This window comes from Stylophora pistillata, chromosome 9, assembly GCF_964205215.1.
Source record: "Stylophora pistillata chromosome 9, jaStyPist1.2, whole genome shotgun sequence".
Classification (NCBI taxonomy): Eukaryota; Metazoa; Cnidaria; class Anthozoa; order Scleractinia; family Pocilloporidae; genus Stylophora; species Stylophora pistillata.
The window spans coordinates 1575323-1595593 of record NC_142527.1 but is presented as its reverse complement, the minus strand read 5'-3'; the positions used below and the strand labels follow the sequence as shown (position 1 = coordinate 1595593).

General features: G+C 39.8%; 1 protein-coding gene and 1 long non-coding RNA gene across 8 annotated transcripts; one reads left to right on the top strand and one right to left on the bottom strand.

Moving 5' to 3' along the window:
• Window positions 1-1366: 1366 nt before the first annotated feature.
• On the bottom strand, window positions 1367-3418 carry LOC111327883 (uncharacterized). Its single transcript, XM_022932195.2, has 2 exons — window positions 2505-3418; window positions 1367-2342 (listed from the first exon to the last, which is right to left on the bottom strand). The coding sequence occupies exons 1-2, from the start codon at window positions 3416-3418 to the stop codon at window positions 1367-1369; spliced, it is 1890 nt and encodes a 629-aa protein (XP_022787930.2).
• A 6336-nt stretch (window positions 3419-9754) lies between these two features.
• Window positions 9755-19907, top strand: LOC111327862 (uncharacterized). Of its 7 annotated transcripts, XR_015991505.1 has the most exons (5): window positions 9755-9898; window positions 10789-10828; window positions 11048-11159; window positions 17805-19101; window positions 19267-19907. It is a non-coding gene; the product is annotated as an uncharacterized LOC111327862 (long non-coding RNA). The 7 variants fall into 7 exon arrangements; XR_002694574.2 differs by lacking the exon at window positions 17805-19101; XR_015991507.1 differs by lacking the exons at window positions 10789-10828; window positions 11048-11159 and adding an exon at window positions 17355-17663 and having other exon boundaries at window positions 9764-9898.
• Window positions 19908-20271: the final 364 nt, after the last annotated feature.

Below are 20271 nucleotides of genomic sequence, written 5' to 3'. Positions count from 1 at the left end.
TGAAGTGGAACAATTATCAAATGTACCCTTATCAAAATAATTTTGTTTCACAAGCCGCCCACAGTTGACTGAGTATTAGCACGTCCTCTATTGTTTTTCCTCTACCGAAGGTTTAGCAACATGTGTTTGATCGCCTTGTTCAAAGAAATGACCGCACAACAGGACCTGCGGGTGATAAAATTCTTACTATTTCCCTTCCAGATCATCACATTCCAGTGAGGATTAAGAATGATTGGATAATAATGAGCTGGATTAGACATAATTCTGAGATAACAGATGCGTCACTGTTGTACATTTTTTTGTCGCCGATCATTTCGAGACGAACTGATCGAGACTTTAATTTTGCTTGTGTTAAAAGGGCATCATAAACACATCAGAAGACGGGAGAGGGTACAGAATTTTCGTCCATGGGTGGGGTGGGGAAAAGGTGGGTCTGGCTACCTGGGTAGTGAATGAATAAATGCCGCCTGATCTCTTTACAAGGAGCCACTTTCAATAAAAGTTTTCACCAGTTCACAAAAAGTCTGACATTTGATACCCTATTTCTTCAATTCATTTCTCAAAAGGTGTACACTAGTGAGATATGCGATAATTCCACCTTGACAAAAAAGACCCTTCGTTGAGGTTTCCAGTTGCTACTTCGTAGAGTTAGAAAGCGACTGAAATGCTGGACTTCACTCGCTTTTGACTCAATCTCATTCATTGTTTATTGTTGTTTAGGATGGCCCTAATACCTGAAATAAAGGAACAATGGACTGGCGGAATATCCATAAACACATTCTTTTCAACCCTATAAAATATAACTTTATCAGCACGCACTGCAGGCCCATTTAAGATTTTCACCGATACTGGCCAATTTACCATTTTGGCCATAAGTGACCATGTTGGCGTTTTCGCATTTTGGCAACTAGTGGCCGATTTGACATTTTGGCCGCAAGTGGCAGTTTTTCCGGCATTTTCGCCACTAGTGGCCCATTTGGCATTTTGGCCACTACTGGCCGATTTGGCATTTTGGCAACTAATGGCCGTTTTAGCATCATGTTTGGCCACTAGTGGCCGATTTGGCATTATAGCCACTTTGGCACTTTGACCACCATGCCACTCCGGCGCCCGTGATTTCCCGGAGTTGCGCGTCTATTCCCGAGGTCCCTTGGGACTAGTGAACCTGGGATTCCATTGTGAGCGTGTTGGCATGCGTTATGTAGAAAGTAGAATATGTTACCCACTATAGCCCACACCATATTTAGGTATATATATTCGCTTATATTGGTACTATAGTGGGTATAGCTCACCTCAATATTTAAGCGAATATATTCGCTTATATTGGTACTATAGCGGGTATAGCTCACCTCATATTTAACCTAACTCAATACCCATAAGGTAACGTGTCTATTCCGGATTCGGTCTTCACCATTACCCCCTTATCGTAGCACAGTTGGAAGTCTTTCTCTTGGTATCGGTTGACTATCCGTTTCGTTGCCGGATCAAGAGTTATCGCTTGTTCATTTACAATAGTAATTCGGCGTTTTTGTCCTTCAATGATCCGCTTCATTGTCTTTTCATTGACGTATTGGCTGTTCTCATGATTAAGTGTGAAGCCCTTGACTCTACACACCATTTTACCATCACTTGTTGCGTAGCTGTATGACTTTGGGCCGGATCCGTACCAATCTGTAATGTGGTGCCCATCTAACTCATCAGTCGCATCACCAAGACTATCTCCCGTTTTTATCTTCTGCCCACCATCCTTTTCAACATACCATACGCTGTCAGTATCAAAACCGAGAACCTGCTCTCTAAGAGGTTCTAAAACATCTCTATACATCATTACCCTTGCATGGCTTGTCGTAAACGCTGCAATAAAGATGTTTGTATCTCTACTATTATCGAAGAACTGATCTTTCGAGATGTAATACATCTCGACCATGTCTTCATTTATAAACTGAATGTTCAGATCATCGACACTATCATCGAGTAGAATTCTGTAGAATTCTACAGGTTCAGTGACATACACAGTCTTCATATTATTTCGCTGTCCAAACTTCCCCCACAGACTGTTCAGACACATCTTCGCAATCGCTCTCTTTCCAGCATTGAACTCGATCTTACCAAGATCGATCCCAAGCTTCGATTTAACGATTGACTTGTACTCGTCAACACTCTTATACGTACAACCCTCACCAGTCTCTAGCTTGCTTGATTCCATCTTGATCTTCATAAATCTTCGGACATAACCTTTGAAAAGGTCGTCGCTTCTCTCTTTGAAGTCCCACACTTCAAAGATCTTCTTAATCTCGTAGCCTTTCTCAATAGCTAAATTCAGTTCATTTGTGCACCATGTCCTAACAAACGATCGTTCACCATCTGAATGGTTACACTTCTGCCCTCTCTTCTCAGCGCACACACTGCAGAGATGCTGCTCTTTGTTTTTGAATGTTTACACTTCAGAGTCCTCTCCTCTGCACACGTCCTGCAAAGATGAAACAACAGCTTCTCCGCATTACCACATTTCGTTTTTACCGGTAATACAGGGTGATAAAGGCCTCTTGGAGGTAAGACTACACTTTACAAAACCGAACCAGCTCTCATCATACTCTTGAGGAGGGTCAAGTATCTTTGTCGGGTGAGCGGTCGGATAGTCTTTGAAGAATTGCACCGTCGGATATAGACTGACAAAGTCGACATACTTCCCTTTCTCACCCTCTTTGAAATCATAGGTCAGTTTCGTTACATTTGTGCGTCCACCGAAGAATGCGTCTCTCGGATTGAGAGGGTCGACTATCTCGCGATCCCATGTCTTGTAAAACTTTTCAAAATCTCTATCTTTCGCTAGCTCACACTCCCAAACCTCGACCAAGTCGAACCCTGCAGCTCTAATCTTCCCACCTTTCTCAGCAGTTCTTTTTCTCAGAGTCAACGTATCGATCTGATTTTGACTGTTGATTGTGTCACCAGAGTAACACTTCGCGCAGCCGTGCCAAAAACAACCTTGAAACTCGTAAACTCTATTCGCACAGAAGCAGTCGACTTTTCCGACACCCGGTATATGCGCTTCACCATCATTCAGTGCGTGTTTTATCGACAAACCATCTCTCTTTGATATCCAATCTAACCATGCTATCGACATCTTGCTGTATGCTTCACCACGTGATACGTCTCTCACAACGCCGATTTTCTCTTCAGGCAAGTAGTTACTTCTGTAGATGGTCATACACACAGAGGCGATAGTAACGTACTGAAGAGGGTCCATATTCTCTAGCTCTATAAAATCTTCTCGAAACTGCAACATGCTTCGTCGGAGAATATCTACATCACTCCGGCAGTACTCGCGAAGCTCCTTCTTAAAATCAAAGACATAATTCTCCTCAACTCTTGCGGCATGCCATTTCAAAAAATCTTTTCTTACGCTTGACCTCATCTGGTCTACACCAAAGTATCTCTTAGCTGGTATCGGTCCGACATAATCCTTATTACGTCTTGTGTTAATTTAATGAGGGAAATACCCCTTTTTCAACTCTGTCAAGCCAAATGTTTTAGGGAACGCTGATAATCTGTCATGCACAAAGTTTAAAGAGTCGATGAATCTAATACTACATGCCTCCATATACATAATCTTCATCCCATTGTAAATAACGTAAGGTTTCACACCGTTTTCAATACACCAGTTTCGGATAAACTGAGCATCGTAGCCTCTCGCATCGTGGGCGATAAATGTAAATCCTTTGTGCTCATCATTAAAAACGAATTTGTAGAACTCGTCAACCGTTTCAAATGTGTGTATATTACCGTGAAAATCTTGACAATCGACCCAATTAACCTCATGCACACTGCTCTCTTGGTTCGCTTCAAAATCATAGATAATGTAGTCTTCACTTCTCGTCTTGCAAGGGTAGCACAGCTTCTTTTCACTACACAGCGGAGCTTGTAGACAGTTTCCACCCTTACACTGTTTACGTGTCATGAAACAGAGATGTTTATTCATGTCACAGCACTTGTGGCAGTTCTTACACATTGAATATCCGCATATATGGTTTTCCAAACCATTGGTCACCGTTCGCTCACGCTTAAGGCATTTCGCAACTCTTTTGCAGACAATATCTGATACCTTCCCTGAAGATCTTTCACGTTTGTGCTCTTCGAAACACTCTCTTCCGAAGAACGATCTATTACAATCAGCGCCCTTTATCTCTTCACCGGAGCACTTTTCGCCGTCTGGAAAGTACTAGAAACATGCGATGCACTTTGCCGGACATTGTGTAGGTCGCGATGTGTGTAAGCTTTCTTGCATGTGTGGCAGTAATATTTTTTCACCAGAAACCCTGCATGCTGGTGATGACATCGAAGTGATCTTTGTTTTTGTAAAGGTAAATATGCTGGCCACTGCCATTGTGGCGCTCATTTTCAGAAGTGAAGATCAACTCATTAAACTGATCACCATCAATGATATTAGTGTGAACCTTGAGATGATCTGCGAATTTAGCTATATCTTCGAGCGTTGAGCCGTGTTGATTCATCTCAACACCCGCCTCTTCATGAGGCTTGATTGCCTCATGTCTCTGTAGCTTTCTTGAGTCGCTAAAGCCATGTTTCAACTGTGATGCTGTCCACTTATGCTTGTTGATATTTGCAACAGCTGTCACAATCGCTCGCGCAAGGCAGATCCTAGAAGTGGCATGCGTGCGTGCAAGCCTCACCCCTTGCTTTGCACATTGGGCCTTAACCCAGGTGCGACTGACTCTCACGCATGCCACTCCGGCGTCCCTGATTCACGCATGCCACTCCGGCGCTCGTGATTTCCCGGAGTTGCGCGTCTATTCCCCAACTCCCCTGGGTCTAGTGAAGCTGGGATTCCATTTTGGCCGCGTTCTCGTTCGTTTCGGGGAAGTGGCATGCGTGAGTACCAGGCTCACCTCCTTCTTTCGCACATGTGCCTCATAGTGCACAGCCTCTCACTCTTACGCATGCCGCTCCGGCGCCCGTGAATTCCCGGAGTTGCTTGTCTTTTTCTCAATTGCCCATGGTCCAGTGAAGCTGAAATTCCATTTTGGCCGCGTCCTCATGCGTTTCGTGGAAGTGGCATGCGTGAGTACCAGGCTCACCCCCTTCTTTCGCACAGCCTCTCACTCTCACGCATGTCACTCCGGCGTCTGTGATTTCCCGGAGTTGCGCGTCTATTCCCCAACTCCCCTGCGTTAAGTGAAGCTGGGATTCCATTTTGGCCGCGTCCTCGTGCGTTTCGGGGAAGTGGCATGCGTGAGTACCAGGCTCACCCCCTTCTTTCGCACAGCCTCTCACTCTCACGCATGCCACTCCGGCGCCCGTGATTTCCCGGAGTTGCGCGTCTATTCCCCAACTCCCCTGGGTCTAGGGAAGCTGGGATTCCATTTGGGCCGCGTCCTCATGCGTTTCGTGGAAGTGGCATGCGTGAGTACCAGGCTCACCCCCTTCTTTCGCACAGCCTCTCACTCTCACGCATGCCACTCCGGCGTCCGGGATTTCCCGGAGTTGCGCGTCTTTTTCCCAATTGCCCTGGGTCCAGTGAAGCTGGGATTCCATTTTGGCCTTGTTCTCATGCGTTTCGTGGAAGTGGCATGCGTAAGTACCAGCCTCACCCCCTTCTTTCTGACAGCCTCTCACTCTCACGCATGCAACTCCGGCGCCCGTGAATTCCCGGAGTTGCGCGTCTTTTGCCCAATTGCCCTGGGTCCAGTGAAGCTGAGATTCCATTTTGGCCGCGTACTCATGCGTCTCGTGGAAGTGGCATGCGTGAGTACCAGGCTCACCCCCTTCTTTCGCACAGCCTGTCACTCTCACGCATGCCACTCCGACGCCCGGGATTTCCCGGAGTTGCGCGTCTTTTTCCCAATTGCCCTGGGTCCAGTGAAGCTGGGATTCCATTTTGGCCGCGTTCTCATGCGTTTCGTGGAAGTGGCATGCGTGAGTACCAGGCTCACCCCCTTCTTTCGCACATGTGCCTTATAGTGCACAGCCTCTCAAAACTATTCAAAGTATTCAAACTATTCAAACTCTCAAACTATTCCCGAACTCCCTTGGGTCTTGTGAACCTGAGATTCCATTTTGGCCGCGTTGTCATACGTTTCCTAGAACTGGCATGCGTGCGTGCAAGGCTGACCCCCTGCTTTGCACATGGGGCCTTAACCCGGGTGCGACTGACTCTGACGCATGCCACTCCGGCTTCCCTGATTTCTCGGAGTTGCACGTCTATTCCCAAACTTTCTTGGGTCTAGTGAACCTGGGATTCTATTTTGGCCGCGTCGTCATGCGTTTCCTAGAAGTGGCATGCGTACGTGCAAGCCTCACCCCTTGCTTTGCTCATGGGGCCTTAACCCAGGTGCGACTGACTCTCACGCGTGCCACTCCGACGTCCCTGATTTGTCGGAGTTGCGCGTCTATTCCCGAGCTCCCTTGGGGCTACTGAGCGTGGGATTCCATTTTGGCCGCGTTGTCATGCGTTTCCTTGAACTGGCATGCGTGCGTGCAAGGCTGACCCCTTGCTTTGCACATGGGGCCTTAAACCAGGTTCGACTGACTCTCACGCATGCCACTCCGGCGTCCCTCATTTCTCGGAGTTGCGCGTCTATTGCCGATTTCCCTGGGGTCTAGTGAGCCTGGGATTCCAGTTTCGCCGCGTTGTCATGCGTTTCCTAGAAGTGGCATGCGTACGTACAAGCCTCACTCCTTGCTTTGCACATGGGGCCTTAACCCGGGTGTAACTGACTCTCACGCATGCCACTCCGGTGTCCCTGATTTCTCGGAGTTGCGCGTCTATTGCCGAACTCCCTTGGGTCTAGTGAATCTGGGATTCTATTTTGGCCGCGTTGTCATGCGTTTCCTAGAACTGGCATGCGTGCGTGCAAGGCTGACCCCTTGCTTTGCACATGGGGCCTTAACCCGGGTTGGACTGACTCTCACGCATGCCACTCCGGCGTCCCTGATTTCTCGGAGTTGCGCGTCTATTCCCGAACTCCCTTGGGTCTAGTGAACCTGGGATTTCATTTTGGCCGCGTTGTCATGCGTTTCCTAGAACTGGCATGCGTGCGTGCAAGGGTAACCCCTTGCTTTGCATTTGTGCCTCATGGTGCGGTGGCACTCACTCTAACGCACATTAAATTTTGGTACTACCTTGAATTGGGTGCCTTGCAGTTTGAGATCTTTCAAAAGGAAAACAAACAGAAAGAGTTCTTTTCAATAGTGTGGACACTAAAGATTGCTATATGGAGCTTTTTGTGAGAATGCAGCTAAGTTCAACCAAACCCAACCAGTTCTGCATTATTGTTTGGAAACGTAGAAACTCTATATAGGTCTTTGTCTCTTCTACACTTACAATCTTTCATTTTCCTTTTATTCGTTTTTCACGTATTTTTGTCTTTAATTTCTTTTTTTTTCCAATGTAATTATATTAAGTTAAGTAAAGTTTGACGCAATAGCAGGCAGGCAGGCAGGCAGGCGTTACACCCGCCACTTGCTCCCTGGTTGATATCTCGCTTTCTTGCTTCCCTTTACGTCCTTCCAAAATTTCGTATCTCAAAGGAATATCTTTTAGATATATAGGAAAATAAAATAAAAGTAATGATCGTTTTTATTTTAATGCTGCCTGCCTGGCTGCCTGCCTGGCTGCCAGCCCGGCTGCCTGCCTGCGTTATTATTGACATAACTGCCTTGCAGCTATGTGAATTTGCAGGGCAAATTGTCGAATTACTGAACAACTGACTTTTCATTTTTATCATTTTACACTTTCAACACCCATCCTTTCCCCTTATTACAAATTATTGTAAATGAACCCACTATTTCATTCAAAGGTTGCTAGATAAATCTACAGTATTTTTTAAAACAAGTGAAGTTTACTTTGTTGTTCTTTCTTTGCACTATTTCACAGTGAACAATTCTAGGCAGAACAGGAAGCAACTTTTTGGTTAGCAAATTTTTTCATTCATCAAATGAGGATATTCCAGTGAGTCAGGATATTCCACTGAGTCAGGCATGGGCATGGGTGTAACAGATAATTGTTCAAGGAATCGTACTTAAGGCAACATGATCTATGATTCAATCACACAAAACTCTCCTCTAACCTTTCTTTGGTCTTTCTTTGGTGCATGTGCTACATAGAACCAACCTATGCAAGTCCCTCCCTAATTTAAAAAGCACTTAACAATATAATGGACCAAACCATTAAGGATGGGTCGTTTCTGAACTCCCTTTCAGCATTAATCCTGAAGCAAATCCAACTTCTGTTTTCATTTGAGTTCCAACACCATTGTACTTATTCCAACTTTCCCAGAAATTTCTCTTTTTCAATGGATGGCACCTGCATGCATCTACGAGAACAATGGATTTCTTGTAGCTTTTGCCATCAATTTTTCAATTCATGCAAATTCATGGCCGGGAGCTTCTCTCATGCCATATGGTAATAACTCATTTCCAATACACTCTTAGGACTGATTTCTAAACAATTTCTTCATGTAACACCATCTAGGATAGATTATTACCAAATTATTAACAAATTATTACCATTTATTACCAAAGCATGAAAGCATGGCATTATTTACCTTGTATGAATTTGAATCTTAGCTTATTATCTGAAACTGAGAGGTCAATTATATGTACTCAAAGAAATTTAATAAGCTTGGCATGGAATGCGTCATTGTGTTTCACGGGTTACCGGTCGAGTACTGAAAGTTGTTGGCTGGCTCTTGAGCAAGCAAATAAACATTTACAAAAAATAATACGTTCCTTTAAGTAGCATCCTCACATTCTAGTTTGAAAGGAAAAATATATCCGCGATTTAGATCGATGATCAAACGATCGAACGGCTCGCGAACGACAACATAAACATGCTGACGCCACGCATGCGCAGACGTTTGTTAGTATCGCTTATAAAATTTCATGGTACAGCGGTAGGGCGCTGGACTAGTAATCTTAAGATCAGAGTTCGAACTCCAGCTGTTGGATCCATCCAAGACCACATTCCTCTTTTTTCCTTTTTTTTTCTTTTTAATTCTCCTTCTTAAATTTTAATGCTCTTACCTTATCTCCTTTCTCCTTAGACACTTCTATACTTCATGTAAGATCTTTTGGACGATAGTGGAGATTTGTTCTGTATTATGTAGCAATCGATCGATGATCTACTTTATTGCTTTGAAAAATATCTGCTTTCCTTTGCTTTCAAGTCGTCTGCTTTTCTGCTTTGTGGAATTACTCTCACTAGCTACTTATCTCTTTGATACTTAGCTCTTTTAGAGTACCGATATCAACCTTACTGATCTTAGTGGTCTGATTTTTATAATTGCATATTGGAAAGTTCATTCGCGAGCACCAATAGCCCTTCTCGCATATACTAAATTCAGTCTAAGTCTAAAAGCAACTCGCTATTTAAACACAACACCTAAAACCCCCACTCTACAAACCTCAAAACTCCCTTTGCCATGCTTATTTATTTGCGCATTAAACATAGAGAGTTGCTTTTACACTTTCCACCTGGCCCCCGTCTTCTATCACTCCATTCTTTGAATGATACATAAGGCTTACGGACTTCCAAGCTTCATGATGCCCTTCCGTCACCAGGCGGCCCTCAACCCTAACCAAAACAACATCACTCCACCGTTTATTGTTTTCAAGCCGCCCGCAAATTACTAAAACTTCACTTCACTTCACTTCACTTCACTTCACATCACTTCACTACACTTTGGCGCGCAAATTTTACGTCACAATGCCTGTATTCGCGTCATCACCTACATACGGGACGCTACACCAAATTTATTCACTGCCACGCCGATTGGCACGCTACTGTAGTAAAAAATGTATGTGTTCATCCATAGGCCCGGAGCACTATTGTTGCGCAAAGAAGTAGCTGCAATTCATCTCCAACCGCAGGATTACTGTAAGTAAATATCTGACTCATAACAATTATGCTTAGGCTTCAAATTTAATCCATATGGTTCTTGATAAACCAATCCTATTTCAATAATGCGCGCTTTTCATTCGGATACAACGGATTTATAACATTTATAATTCTTTAAAATGTGTAATATTCAATAAATGGAATCTTAACACTTGCAAGCGATATTTTTCCAAATAAATATAATTTTATACAAAATATTGTTTCTTCATCGTCCAACTGAAGCAAAGTCGTCGTGATGTTGAAGTGAACATTTCATATCATACCATAAAGCTGTCAAGAAATGTTTCCAAACTTTTTGGAAACTTCAACGAGTATAAAGTTTAGAAATTTGAAGCGTGCTACAGCATACTTTGTGCAAGGGACTAACTATGGCTACAGGTAGTATTTTTCTTTTACAATATTCAGCTTTCTACCTATTTCTTGAAGCGCGAAACATGCAGGTTTGTGTATACATCGTCACATTACTATGTTTATGTTTTTTCACGTACGTGTTACCTTTAATCTAGATTTATTTTCCGCCTAATCCTATTTTAGTCCTTTGTAAAGCCTTCCCACGCGCTCTAATTAAAGTCGGTGCTTGCTTGAAAGTACGGTTTCCTATGACTGTGAATTAAGAAGAGCGATATTTTACCTGTGTCAACAGTCGTTAATTTGGATGGTTCCCTTGCGTAAAATTTAATAAAAGAGCAACTTTTCCATACCGCTCATTCATTTGGGCGGTTTCATTTCACTCCTCTAAATATTTCACATTTTAAAGTTTCTCGCTACTTAAGAGTCCCGCTTTTAAATATTCCCCATTCCCTGTTTTAAAGATACCCAAATTCCTTACGAAAACGAAAAAATTTAAGTCCAATTTCTTTTTTTTACAGCGCAGCGAAAAACGGAAGTCGAAAATAATTTTTCAAAAAGGTTAGAAATTTTCCAAATTTTTTCATCTTAACTGATGCTGCAGTTTTCTTGTTCTCTGATTCTTCCATCCGCAGATGATTCTTATCAAAGACATTAATTTCTGAAAGCAGAATATACAGTTTGTGTTTTTGGCCATTCAGTTCTTTCATAATTTGCCAAAAGAGGCTATATGTTTCCAGTTTCTTTTATGTCTGTTTTTCTTACTATTGTGGAAAAAAGGCAAGTGTGCATGTGGGAAATCCACTACAGCTACCTGTACTGGAGAGTTTACCTTCAAAAGTCACTGTAAACCAAACAAGCCAGTCTCTGTAGGCTGAAAGCAAAGACAAAGGTAATAATGCTATTCAAAGTGATTTCAATCATTCTTCACTCACTCCAAAGATGAGGGAAGTCTATTTTGAGCTTGTCTTCTGGAATGTATCGTCTGATTTATTTATAAGCTATACCTTTCTTGGTAAAATGTGAGTTGTATAGTGCATGAAGGGAAAAGTTAGGGAGAATTTCATGGAGGAATCTGTACAAAGAAAACAAAAGTGCTCAAGAAGCAACTGCCACCTTGGATAATATGGGTTCTGTTACTATGTGCTGAGGCTGATAATTTAAGAAATTTGTTGTGAATATCTTACATAAGTTATCTGAAAACTTTCTGAGATTAATGTTTTTAGTTTGAATGGAGATTCTGAACGATGAAAAAAAATCTCATGCACTCATCAGAATTATTGTTGTGTATGTTTTCTTTGTGTGATGGAGTACTGAATTGTGGTAAATATATACACAACTTGGAATGAAATTAAAAAAGGTTCACAGAGCGCTTGAATTCAATCAATCACCATGGTTCAAAAAATATATTGATTTTAATACACAAAAGAGAACTCAAGCTAAGAATGCTTTTGAGGAAGATTTCTTCAAATTAATTGATAAATCTGTATTTGGAAAGATCATGGAAACTTAAGAAATCGTGTTGATGTCAGATTAGTTACAGATGAGAAAAAATTTACAAAATTAGTCTCTAAGCCAAGTTTTGTTTCAAGCAAATCGTTTAAGGTGGCTTGTACTAGTTTCCTCACGCGGGGAACAAATAACTCTTGCGTCATGCGAGAGAGAAACGTGCAAAAGAAGCACGTGATTAAAAGACGAAAATTTAAAACAAAGATGGGGGTGTGAGGATTTTTTTTACTTATCTGAGAAGTTTACCTAAGAGCTTGTATTTCATGTGTTGAGCGGCCGCTGTGAATGCAGGAGATAGAAACTAAAATAAAGAAGAATATTTTCCGAGAAGTAAAGGTTGCTTCACTTCACATTTCAAACAAGTATTCAACTGATATGAAATATTGCGATGGCAAAAAAAGAAGACCTCAAGTGAAGGATAATCTACCTGAAGTGGAAGAAGAATTTCAAACTTCAAGGAAATAATATGATATAGCCAGAAGTAATGTGTAGGATTTTTAAGATGAGCCTGGGAGGCTGTCTTTGATGGCTGTTTAATTCTTTTCTTAGCTGTAAACCAGGGGTTTCATTAATTTTTTCAGCAGCAGGGCAACTGGTTTTCACAGGCAGACAAAACTTTTTGAACTAAACTTCTTTATAAAATAAACCTTCCTCCACATTGTTAAACCAGGTGGGCAAAACTGTCCTTACAACCGGTCAATTTGGCCGGTGCCTGGCCCTTAATGAAACCCCTGAATAAATGTCTGTAAACATCACATTGAAGGTGCTTGCACGAGCACACGCAATTGTAAGTGGTAGCTAAAAAAACAGATCATGAGCAAATGTCCATCTTATAGAATCCAGATCTTTAAATGCGTGAGAATGCACGGGGAAATTGCTAAACTCACGAAAGCTATTGCATGAAAACAAGTCCAGTGACCTCTTCTTTTTTATTTTTCCAATATGATAATAACATTGAAAGGAAACATCAGAAAAAAAATTAGAAAATTCTAAGGAAGGACATTTGCAATGTGTGAAAATTGCCTTTTTTATAGATTTCCTGAAATTCTGCTCCGTAGAATTTTTAAAAAATCTTTCTGCATTTCCTTTTCAAGAGCCAAAAGCAATCACTGAAAAAAATCACGGGCTCACTGGGTTAGTTTTCTAATTATTTAAGCCACAAACTAAAAAATGTGTCTTAATATGCCTATGAAAGCATTACCATGGAAACTGCTACTGACGAAATGACACCTATTTTTGGATCACCAATTATTATATAATTCAACCCCATAAAAGTGTTCAACTGGCCTTGGTTAGTCTTTCCGTTGTATTCTTTCAAAGTTACAAACCATTAAAATGATGAAAACCGGTACGAACCACCTTAATGAGAATTTGGTTGCAGTTAATGACATCAAAGAAACATTAACTTTAAACAGACCAGCTTATGTTGGAATGTGTATTTAGATCTTTCAAAAACATTGATGTACAAATTTCATTATATAGATATATCAAACGTAAACATGGCGACAAAGCAAAATTATTATTTACAGAAAGAGATTCATTAACATATGAAATTAAAATGGAAGATGTTTACCATTAAGACTTTTGGAAGGATAGATGTATATTTGACAACAGTGATTATTCTAAAGACTCTAAATTTTACAGTGATGAGAATAGAAAAGTGATTGGAAAATTTAAAGATGAAACATGTGGAGTTTCTATAACTGAAGTTCTTGGTCTAAGATCAAAGATGTATAGTTATGTTAAAGACGGCAACAAAAGTTCACATACAGCTAAAGGAATTAAAAACAAAGTTATCGAAAAAGATATTAAGTATGAAATTACAGACAAGTGTTTTTTAATAATGAACAAAGACATAACAAGATGAAAAATATAAGAAGTGAAAAACATCAAATTGGGAGTTATGAAATAAATAAAGTTTCATTAAGCTGTTTTGGTAATAAAAGATATATATTAGATGAGGGAATGACTACTTTTGCTTATCGACATTGTTAAACTCTTTGGTTTTTTGGTATTTTTAATATTCGTCGTCTTTTTTATATTTTGTTACTGTCACACGGATGAAATTAATTCATTTCTTTGTAGCTGAAAAGCAGAGTACTGAGTCATTACAACACAAGGATTCTGTGACATTGGTTAATTTAGCCAGAAAATATGAATGGACATTTTTAAGGATGGTTGGATTGACAAGGCTGGACTTGTCTTCCACGTGCAAAAAAAAATGGAAACAATGATAGAGTATAATGCACTGAGGGAGAGGTTGAAAGATGGGATAACACTGTGAATTTGATTAAATTCCTAATAGTAGCCATTCTCATGGATGATTGACAAACAAAACTGTTTTGGGGGAAATTGACCTTAAGAGGCTGTTGAAGGAAATTTATTTCTACCCAGACACAAAGAATATGTTCAAAATGATCCATCTTCAGCCGCATGCACTCAGTACTCTTTCCTGAATTGACAAGACAATGTTTAGGTCATATTTTTGTTTTGGTGCACTCTCTCAAGCAAAATAGATCAGAGGTGGAAGAATAACATTTGAAGATGAGGGGATTAAGTAGCCTCAGGGATTTGGCATGACAATCATGATGTCGGGGTGGTAGACTCTACCTAACTGATACCAGTTGAATAATACAGAACATTTGCTGCTAACAGAAAACCTAGATACATGTTTCTCAAGTAGCACTTCTGGCCTCCTTTGACACAATCACACTATGCATAACTTCAGTTCATATTTACATAATAAATACTTCACAAAGAAAGACATGTAAATTGCGCAGCTTTTGCACATGGGTAGAATTCTCAATCTTGACAAATTCAGACCCATTTCCTTGCAGAAGCCAATCCCAAAATACTATCCACTTAACTTGACAATCTCCCAGTTAAAAAAATCAGTTAAAGAGGCAATGAGTTTTCTTGAATTTGTGAATGTGAAGTATGACGAATTGCTAGAGATGATGAAGATCTCAAAGGAGGAAAGAAAGGCTTTGAAAGATGAGAATAAGATTTTGCACGATGAGAATAAGATCTTGAAGGCAACAATTCGCAGTATTGAAAGTTCACTAGAATAAATTACGAGAGCGAACAATGATCTGGAGCAGTACACTTGTAGAGAGTGTGTAGAAATCCAAGGAATCCCTGTTGCTGCTACTCCATCAGAAGAGCAAACTAATAATGTTGTAACGGATGTCGGTAAACTACCGGGAATAGATATTACTCAAAATGACATTTCAGTAAGCCATTGAATGCCTCAAAGTCGAAAACACAAAGGCAAGCCTGGACCGCCAGCTATTATCGTCAAATTCACTAGGCGTGATGTCAAAGATAATTTCTACCGTTCAAATGGAAAAATCTTCATGAGAAAAGACAAAGACTCTGCTGTTCACCATATTAATAACAAAGAGGATCTTCAGAAGATACGATCTAAATAAGTATTTATTTTCTGAACTTTAATGATTTGATGAATTGTTTAACATGTGCAACTGACACGAGTGATATGGCCTGTGATTGGCCAATTCACTTAATTTCCATCTTTAAGTATCAATTAATTCTCCTAGTAACATTCCGCACCTTGCTGATTTAGATGCTGACCTAAACATGCCTTTTGAAAACAATTTTTGTTTCTTTGGTACTCACGATTTTCCTGGTAATTATGACATCAAAGAGTGTCTATTGAGTGGTCAATCTTCTTCTTTGATTAATTGTAATATTAGAAGCCTATCAGCTAATCATGATAAATTGTCAAACGTATTATCAGAGCTAGATTTTCCTTTCTCATTAATTGGTGTTACTGAAATCAAACAGAAAATTGATCAACCTCCTATATCTATAACACTGACTTATGTGGATATCAGTATCTCTCCCAGCGAAGCCTTTCCAATACTGGGGGAGTTGCTTTCTACATAAAAAATAACTTAAATTTTAACATAAGACCTGAATTTACAATGACTGCTGATGATTTTGAAGCCTTATGGATTGAGGTACATAATAATTGTCATTCAAACTTACTCTGTGAAATAATTTATAGGCATCTAAATGGTGACTTAGAAAGATTTATTGAATATGTGAGCTCCACAACTCATAGAATTAATCAAGAAAACAAAACTTGTATAATCATGGGAGACTATAACATAGATCTTTTGAAATTTGAATCACACTCAGCAACTGATGGTTTCCTTAACAATCTGGGTTCTAATTTTTTCTCAGCCCTATATAATGCAACCAACAAGAATCACAAATCATTCAGCATTTTTAATTGATAATATTTTTTTCAATTCAATTGAGCATTTTACAATCAGTGCAGGTAACATAGCTTATGATCTCTATGATCACCTTCCTAATTTCCTAATTTTTAATAAATTTTCATCACTTCCTTGCAATGTTAAAATATTCAAAAGAGATTACTCTAAATTTGATCAGCAGGCCCTCATTAGTGAGATTCAATTAATTGACTGGGAAACTATTTTTGTATCCATGCAATGATAGTGCATGCAATATGTTTAAATCTTTTTACTTTAAAATATGTAGTATAATCAACAAACATATACCAGCCAAACAACTATCTAACGAGGGAAGTAAAGCTTAAATCAAAACCATGGATATCTAAAGCTCCACAAAAGTCTATTCAAATTAAAAATAATTATTATAAGAAATACCTTAAGACAAAATCTGCCTATCACCATACAAAATTTAAGCTTTACAGGAACAAATTAAACCATCTTCTAAAAATAAGCAAAAAACAATATTAAACAATATTGTAATGAATATTTTTTTCAAAACATTAAGGATGGCAAAACGGTCTGGAAAGGGATTAAGCAAATAGTAAAATTTAAGCCGCTAACTAGCCAAAGGGAAACACCTATAAGACCGACTCTTCAACCAATTTTCATTTTACGAAAAAGAGCAATGCGATTGATTACCTTTTCTAGATTTGATGAGCACTCTAGTCCTTAATTTAAATCTCTTGAAATTATAAAATTCCTAGACCTAGTAACTTTTCATTTAGCAATCTTTATGTATAAATATCAAAATCAATTATTGCCATCAGTCTTTAATTCTGTTTTTAATAAAATTTCGCAAATCAATACCTATAATGCAAGACTTGGTGCAAAACACTCTTATTATCTTCCAAAAGCAAGAACAAATTATGGTATATTCAATATCAGATTTCAAGGTCCATCAGTATGGAACTCCATTGACGAAGATATAAAATTATCTTCATTGTCTTTGTTTAAAAAGAAAATGAAGTAGCAATTTATCAAAGATTACTAGACATCTGTATTGTGTATGTAACTTTAAAATGGAAATAATACTGTTTTGCAATGTGTGAATTTTAGTCTCTCTAATATACTGGTAGTCTATCTTTGTGTTTATCTTTGTGTGCGTTTCTGTGTTTCTTTGTTTTTTGTGTCTCTGACCTAAACATTTAAACATCTTTTCTTTTAACTGGCTGCCTGGCAATTTTAACTCTTAGGTTATTTTGGGCAGCCAGCGCCCCTATCATTGTCTGTACTATTATTATAAGTTTTTCTTTCTTGTATATTTTGGGGTGAAAAAATTAAAGTTGTTGTTGTTATAGAGATCGTCTACTCCATCCATCATCTTGTTTTGAATGTGTTCACCTTCGCGATCACGTGACTTGTACCTTCAACCTCATCCTCGGAGACCTAGGGGCTGTGGGTCGATTTCAAGTTAGGGCATGAAGAGCCCCTGGGGACATTGTCTTACAAGACTAGTTCCAAACGGTCGCAGTCATTCTGCCATCTGATTGGTGCCAGAGAATCTTTGTGTTTTTCTGCCCAATCAGAGTGAAGTGTGCTTTGGAGTCCTTTCGTGTGTTGTAACATGGACAAATTCTTCGCTTTCAGTCACGTGACAATTTTGTAAAGTAAGTCGACGTTTAAGTTATTAAGACTTACTTTAATATCTTTATTTCATCTTCTGTTGATCAATTATTTCCGCTTGATTTAAATTAGGTTTATTCTATGATTTACCTATGATTTAGAAATAGCTCTCTATGACAATGTAGGTAGAAGCTCTTTATTGTGTTGGTGTGACAACCGAAGATTGTACCAGACTTGGATGTCCGCTTTTCTAATGGCATACTTCACCAGACTAAACGGGACTGCTTTGCAAGAGGTTGAAGTTAACCACGTTTCCAAATGAAACTGAAGTAGACTGCACTTCATTGCACGTAGATGTACTCCATATATCCAGACGACACAGGAGAGATTTACACAGCACTAGCCTTAACTTCGATACACTGCACTTCATTGCCTAAACTATGCTCGGCATCATGAATGCAAAAGACTGCTTAAAACGACTGATAATATACTGATGTTTGCTGAAAGATCGACTAAATCATATGAAGTATAGACCGCTTGTAATAGTAAATGCGTACACTTCAGTTAATCATCAGCTGTGACCATTCTCATGGGCTGCCGATTGGATATCTGGGCCTTGTTTAATAGCAATAGCTATTTAAAGCTTTTCTTCATTGGAATAAGAAAATCTTAGGGATAATAAAAACTTCTTGTAATAATGAAAATATCACCTCGCGAGTTGTTAAACGTTGTTATTGGCGGGAAGATTTCTCACAAATTTTGAAAAACATAAAAGTTCAGAGAATCGAAAATTAAGAGTACTTCCAACAAATGAATACCTGTTACCTCTAAGGCGTCAGATGTTCTTCTCTATGATGCGATTCGAAGCAAGTCAAGATGTCGAGCTGAAAAAAGTTTAACAAAATTTGTTGCAATCGAAACATTCCGGCCTTACTTCCTTCAGATGACTTGTAGTGCTCATGCACAATAACTTTTTCCCCAACAGCTCGATGAGACGCATCAGGGTTTTCCTATCAGCGAACCAACCCATCTTTTTAGAAGATGAATATCACAAAATGGCTTGTTTCTCCGCTCGACGACACTTAAAGAAAAAATTCAAAGAAGCCGACTGTGCAAATTTAATTTACACTACGAAATGTCGCCCTGGATTAGAATATGCGTGCCCAGTTTTTCATCATTCTTTGCCGCAATATCGGTCTAATGAAATGGAAAGGTTGCAAAAACGCGCGTTGCGGATGATTCAACCTGACTTTGTTACTTTCATACCATAATAGTTCGTTTGATTATATTTAGCCGTGATTCCTGTTTTGTTCTCCTTGATTATCTACTTCTTGCGCAACTGTACATACTTGCGTGAAAGGTTTAGCGATCGGATTTCATTGTGTAAGGCACGTAGTTCTTTGAGAGGTTTATCGTTGCAACGCTATTTTCCTTTTCACCGCCACATATCAGCTACCTATTACCGCTAGGAGCCAGACTAAAGTAAGCCATTATATTTACTTGATCGTTATAGTTAGCTTCATTATCTTAATTGGCATGATTATCTTTAGCGCTTGTGTAGTTTCGCGATTCTATGCCACGTGCGTCCAGGTAAAATAGTATATCCACAGGCGTCGGCTTATTTAGGTTCCTTTCTTTGCTTTCTAGTTCGAACCACAACAAATCTCACTGCAAAAAGACCTTACCGCTATGCAAAGCTACATATCGAATCATCTATCTATCATTCTAGAAGCCGCTGCTCTTTTACGCTATTTCAATTAAAGTTTACGTTGTGCGTTACGATTGTCTGGTCTCCAAATTCGTCGCTTACGACCCTCGCTACACATGTGACCTTTCGGGGTTACAGACTTATCCCACGCTGAGGCTCTAGTAGCTCTTGACATTGCGTCACTGTACGGGAGGAGGGAGATCTTGTGTGATGCTCTATTTGATCAGATTGTAAGGGACGAAAACCACAAGCTCCATGATCTGCTGCCTCCACGCAACAAGTCCACCTATCGCACCTGCAGCCAGAGATACTTCAAGCTACCGATTTGTAAGACAATTAGTTTCAAAAACACATTTATCATGGCGAACAGTTTTAAAAATTAGTACCTATCTTAAATATTTGTATTTTGGTTTTTGATACTTCTCTTATTGTATTTTATTGTAGATTACATTTTGCGGCTTTTATTGTAGCTATCTTAGAGTAAGAGATAATTTATTCCCATTGTAAAGTAAGTCGTATTTCAGCCGGCCCAGGGGCTGCAATGATTTTACTTCCTAATAAAGCTATCTATCTAAAGCTATCTAAATCACAACTTGGCTTTTGTGACCTCGGATAATTCAGCGGCTGCCGGGAGATCTAGGGAGGAAAATTTTGCCAAAAAAAACTGTGACCCTCCCCCTGCTGCGAATAAAAAAGGTTTGACCTTCCTCAATTTGTAAGAAATTTACTAATAAGCCTCCCCTCATAAGCCCCGGCCCACCCCCCCCACCCCCCCCCAGATAGTTACAAAACTAAAACAACAGCGACACCGAGGAATGACGGAGTGACCGTTTAACACAGGTTCCACAGATAAGGGGTATTATATAAACAATACACAACGCCGCCTGATGCACCAGCACGACCATACCAACAATTTGAAAGGCAACGAGATAAGGGACCTTGAT

Excerpts from the sequence above, each read along its gene's own strand:
- LOC111327883 (XM_022932195.2), bottom strand. The coding sequence starts at position 3,418 with ATGAGGTCAAGCGTAAGAAAAGATTTTTTGAAATGGCATGCCGCAAGA. Across the intron at positions 2,343-2,504 it reads ACCGGTAAAAACGAAATGTG|GACATGGTGCACAAATGAAC; the intron begins GTAATGCGGAGA and ends ATCGTTTGTTAG.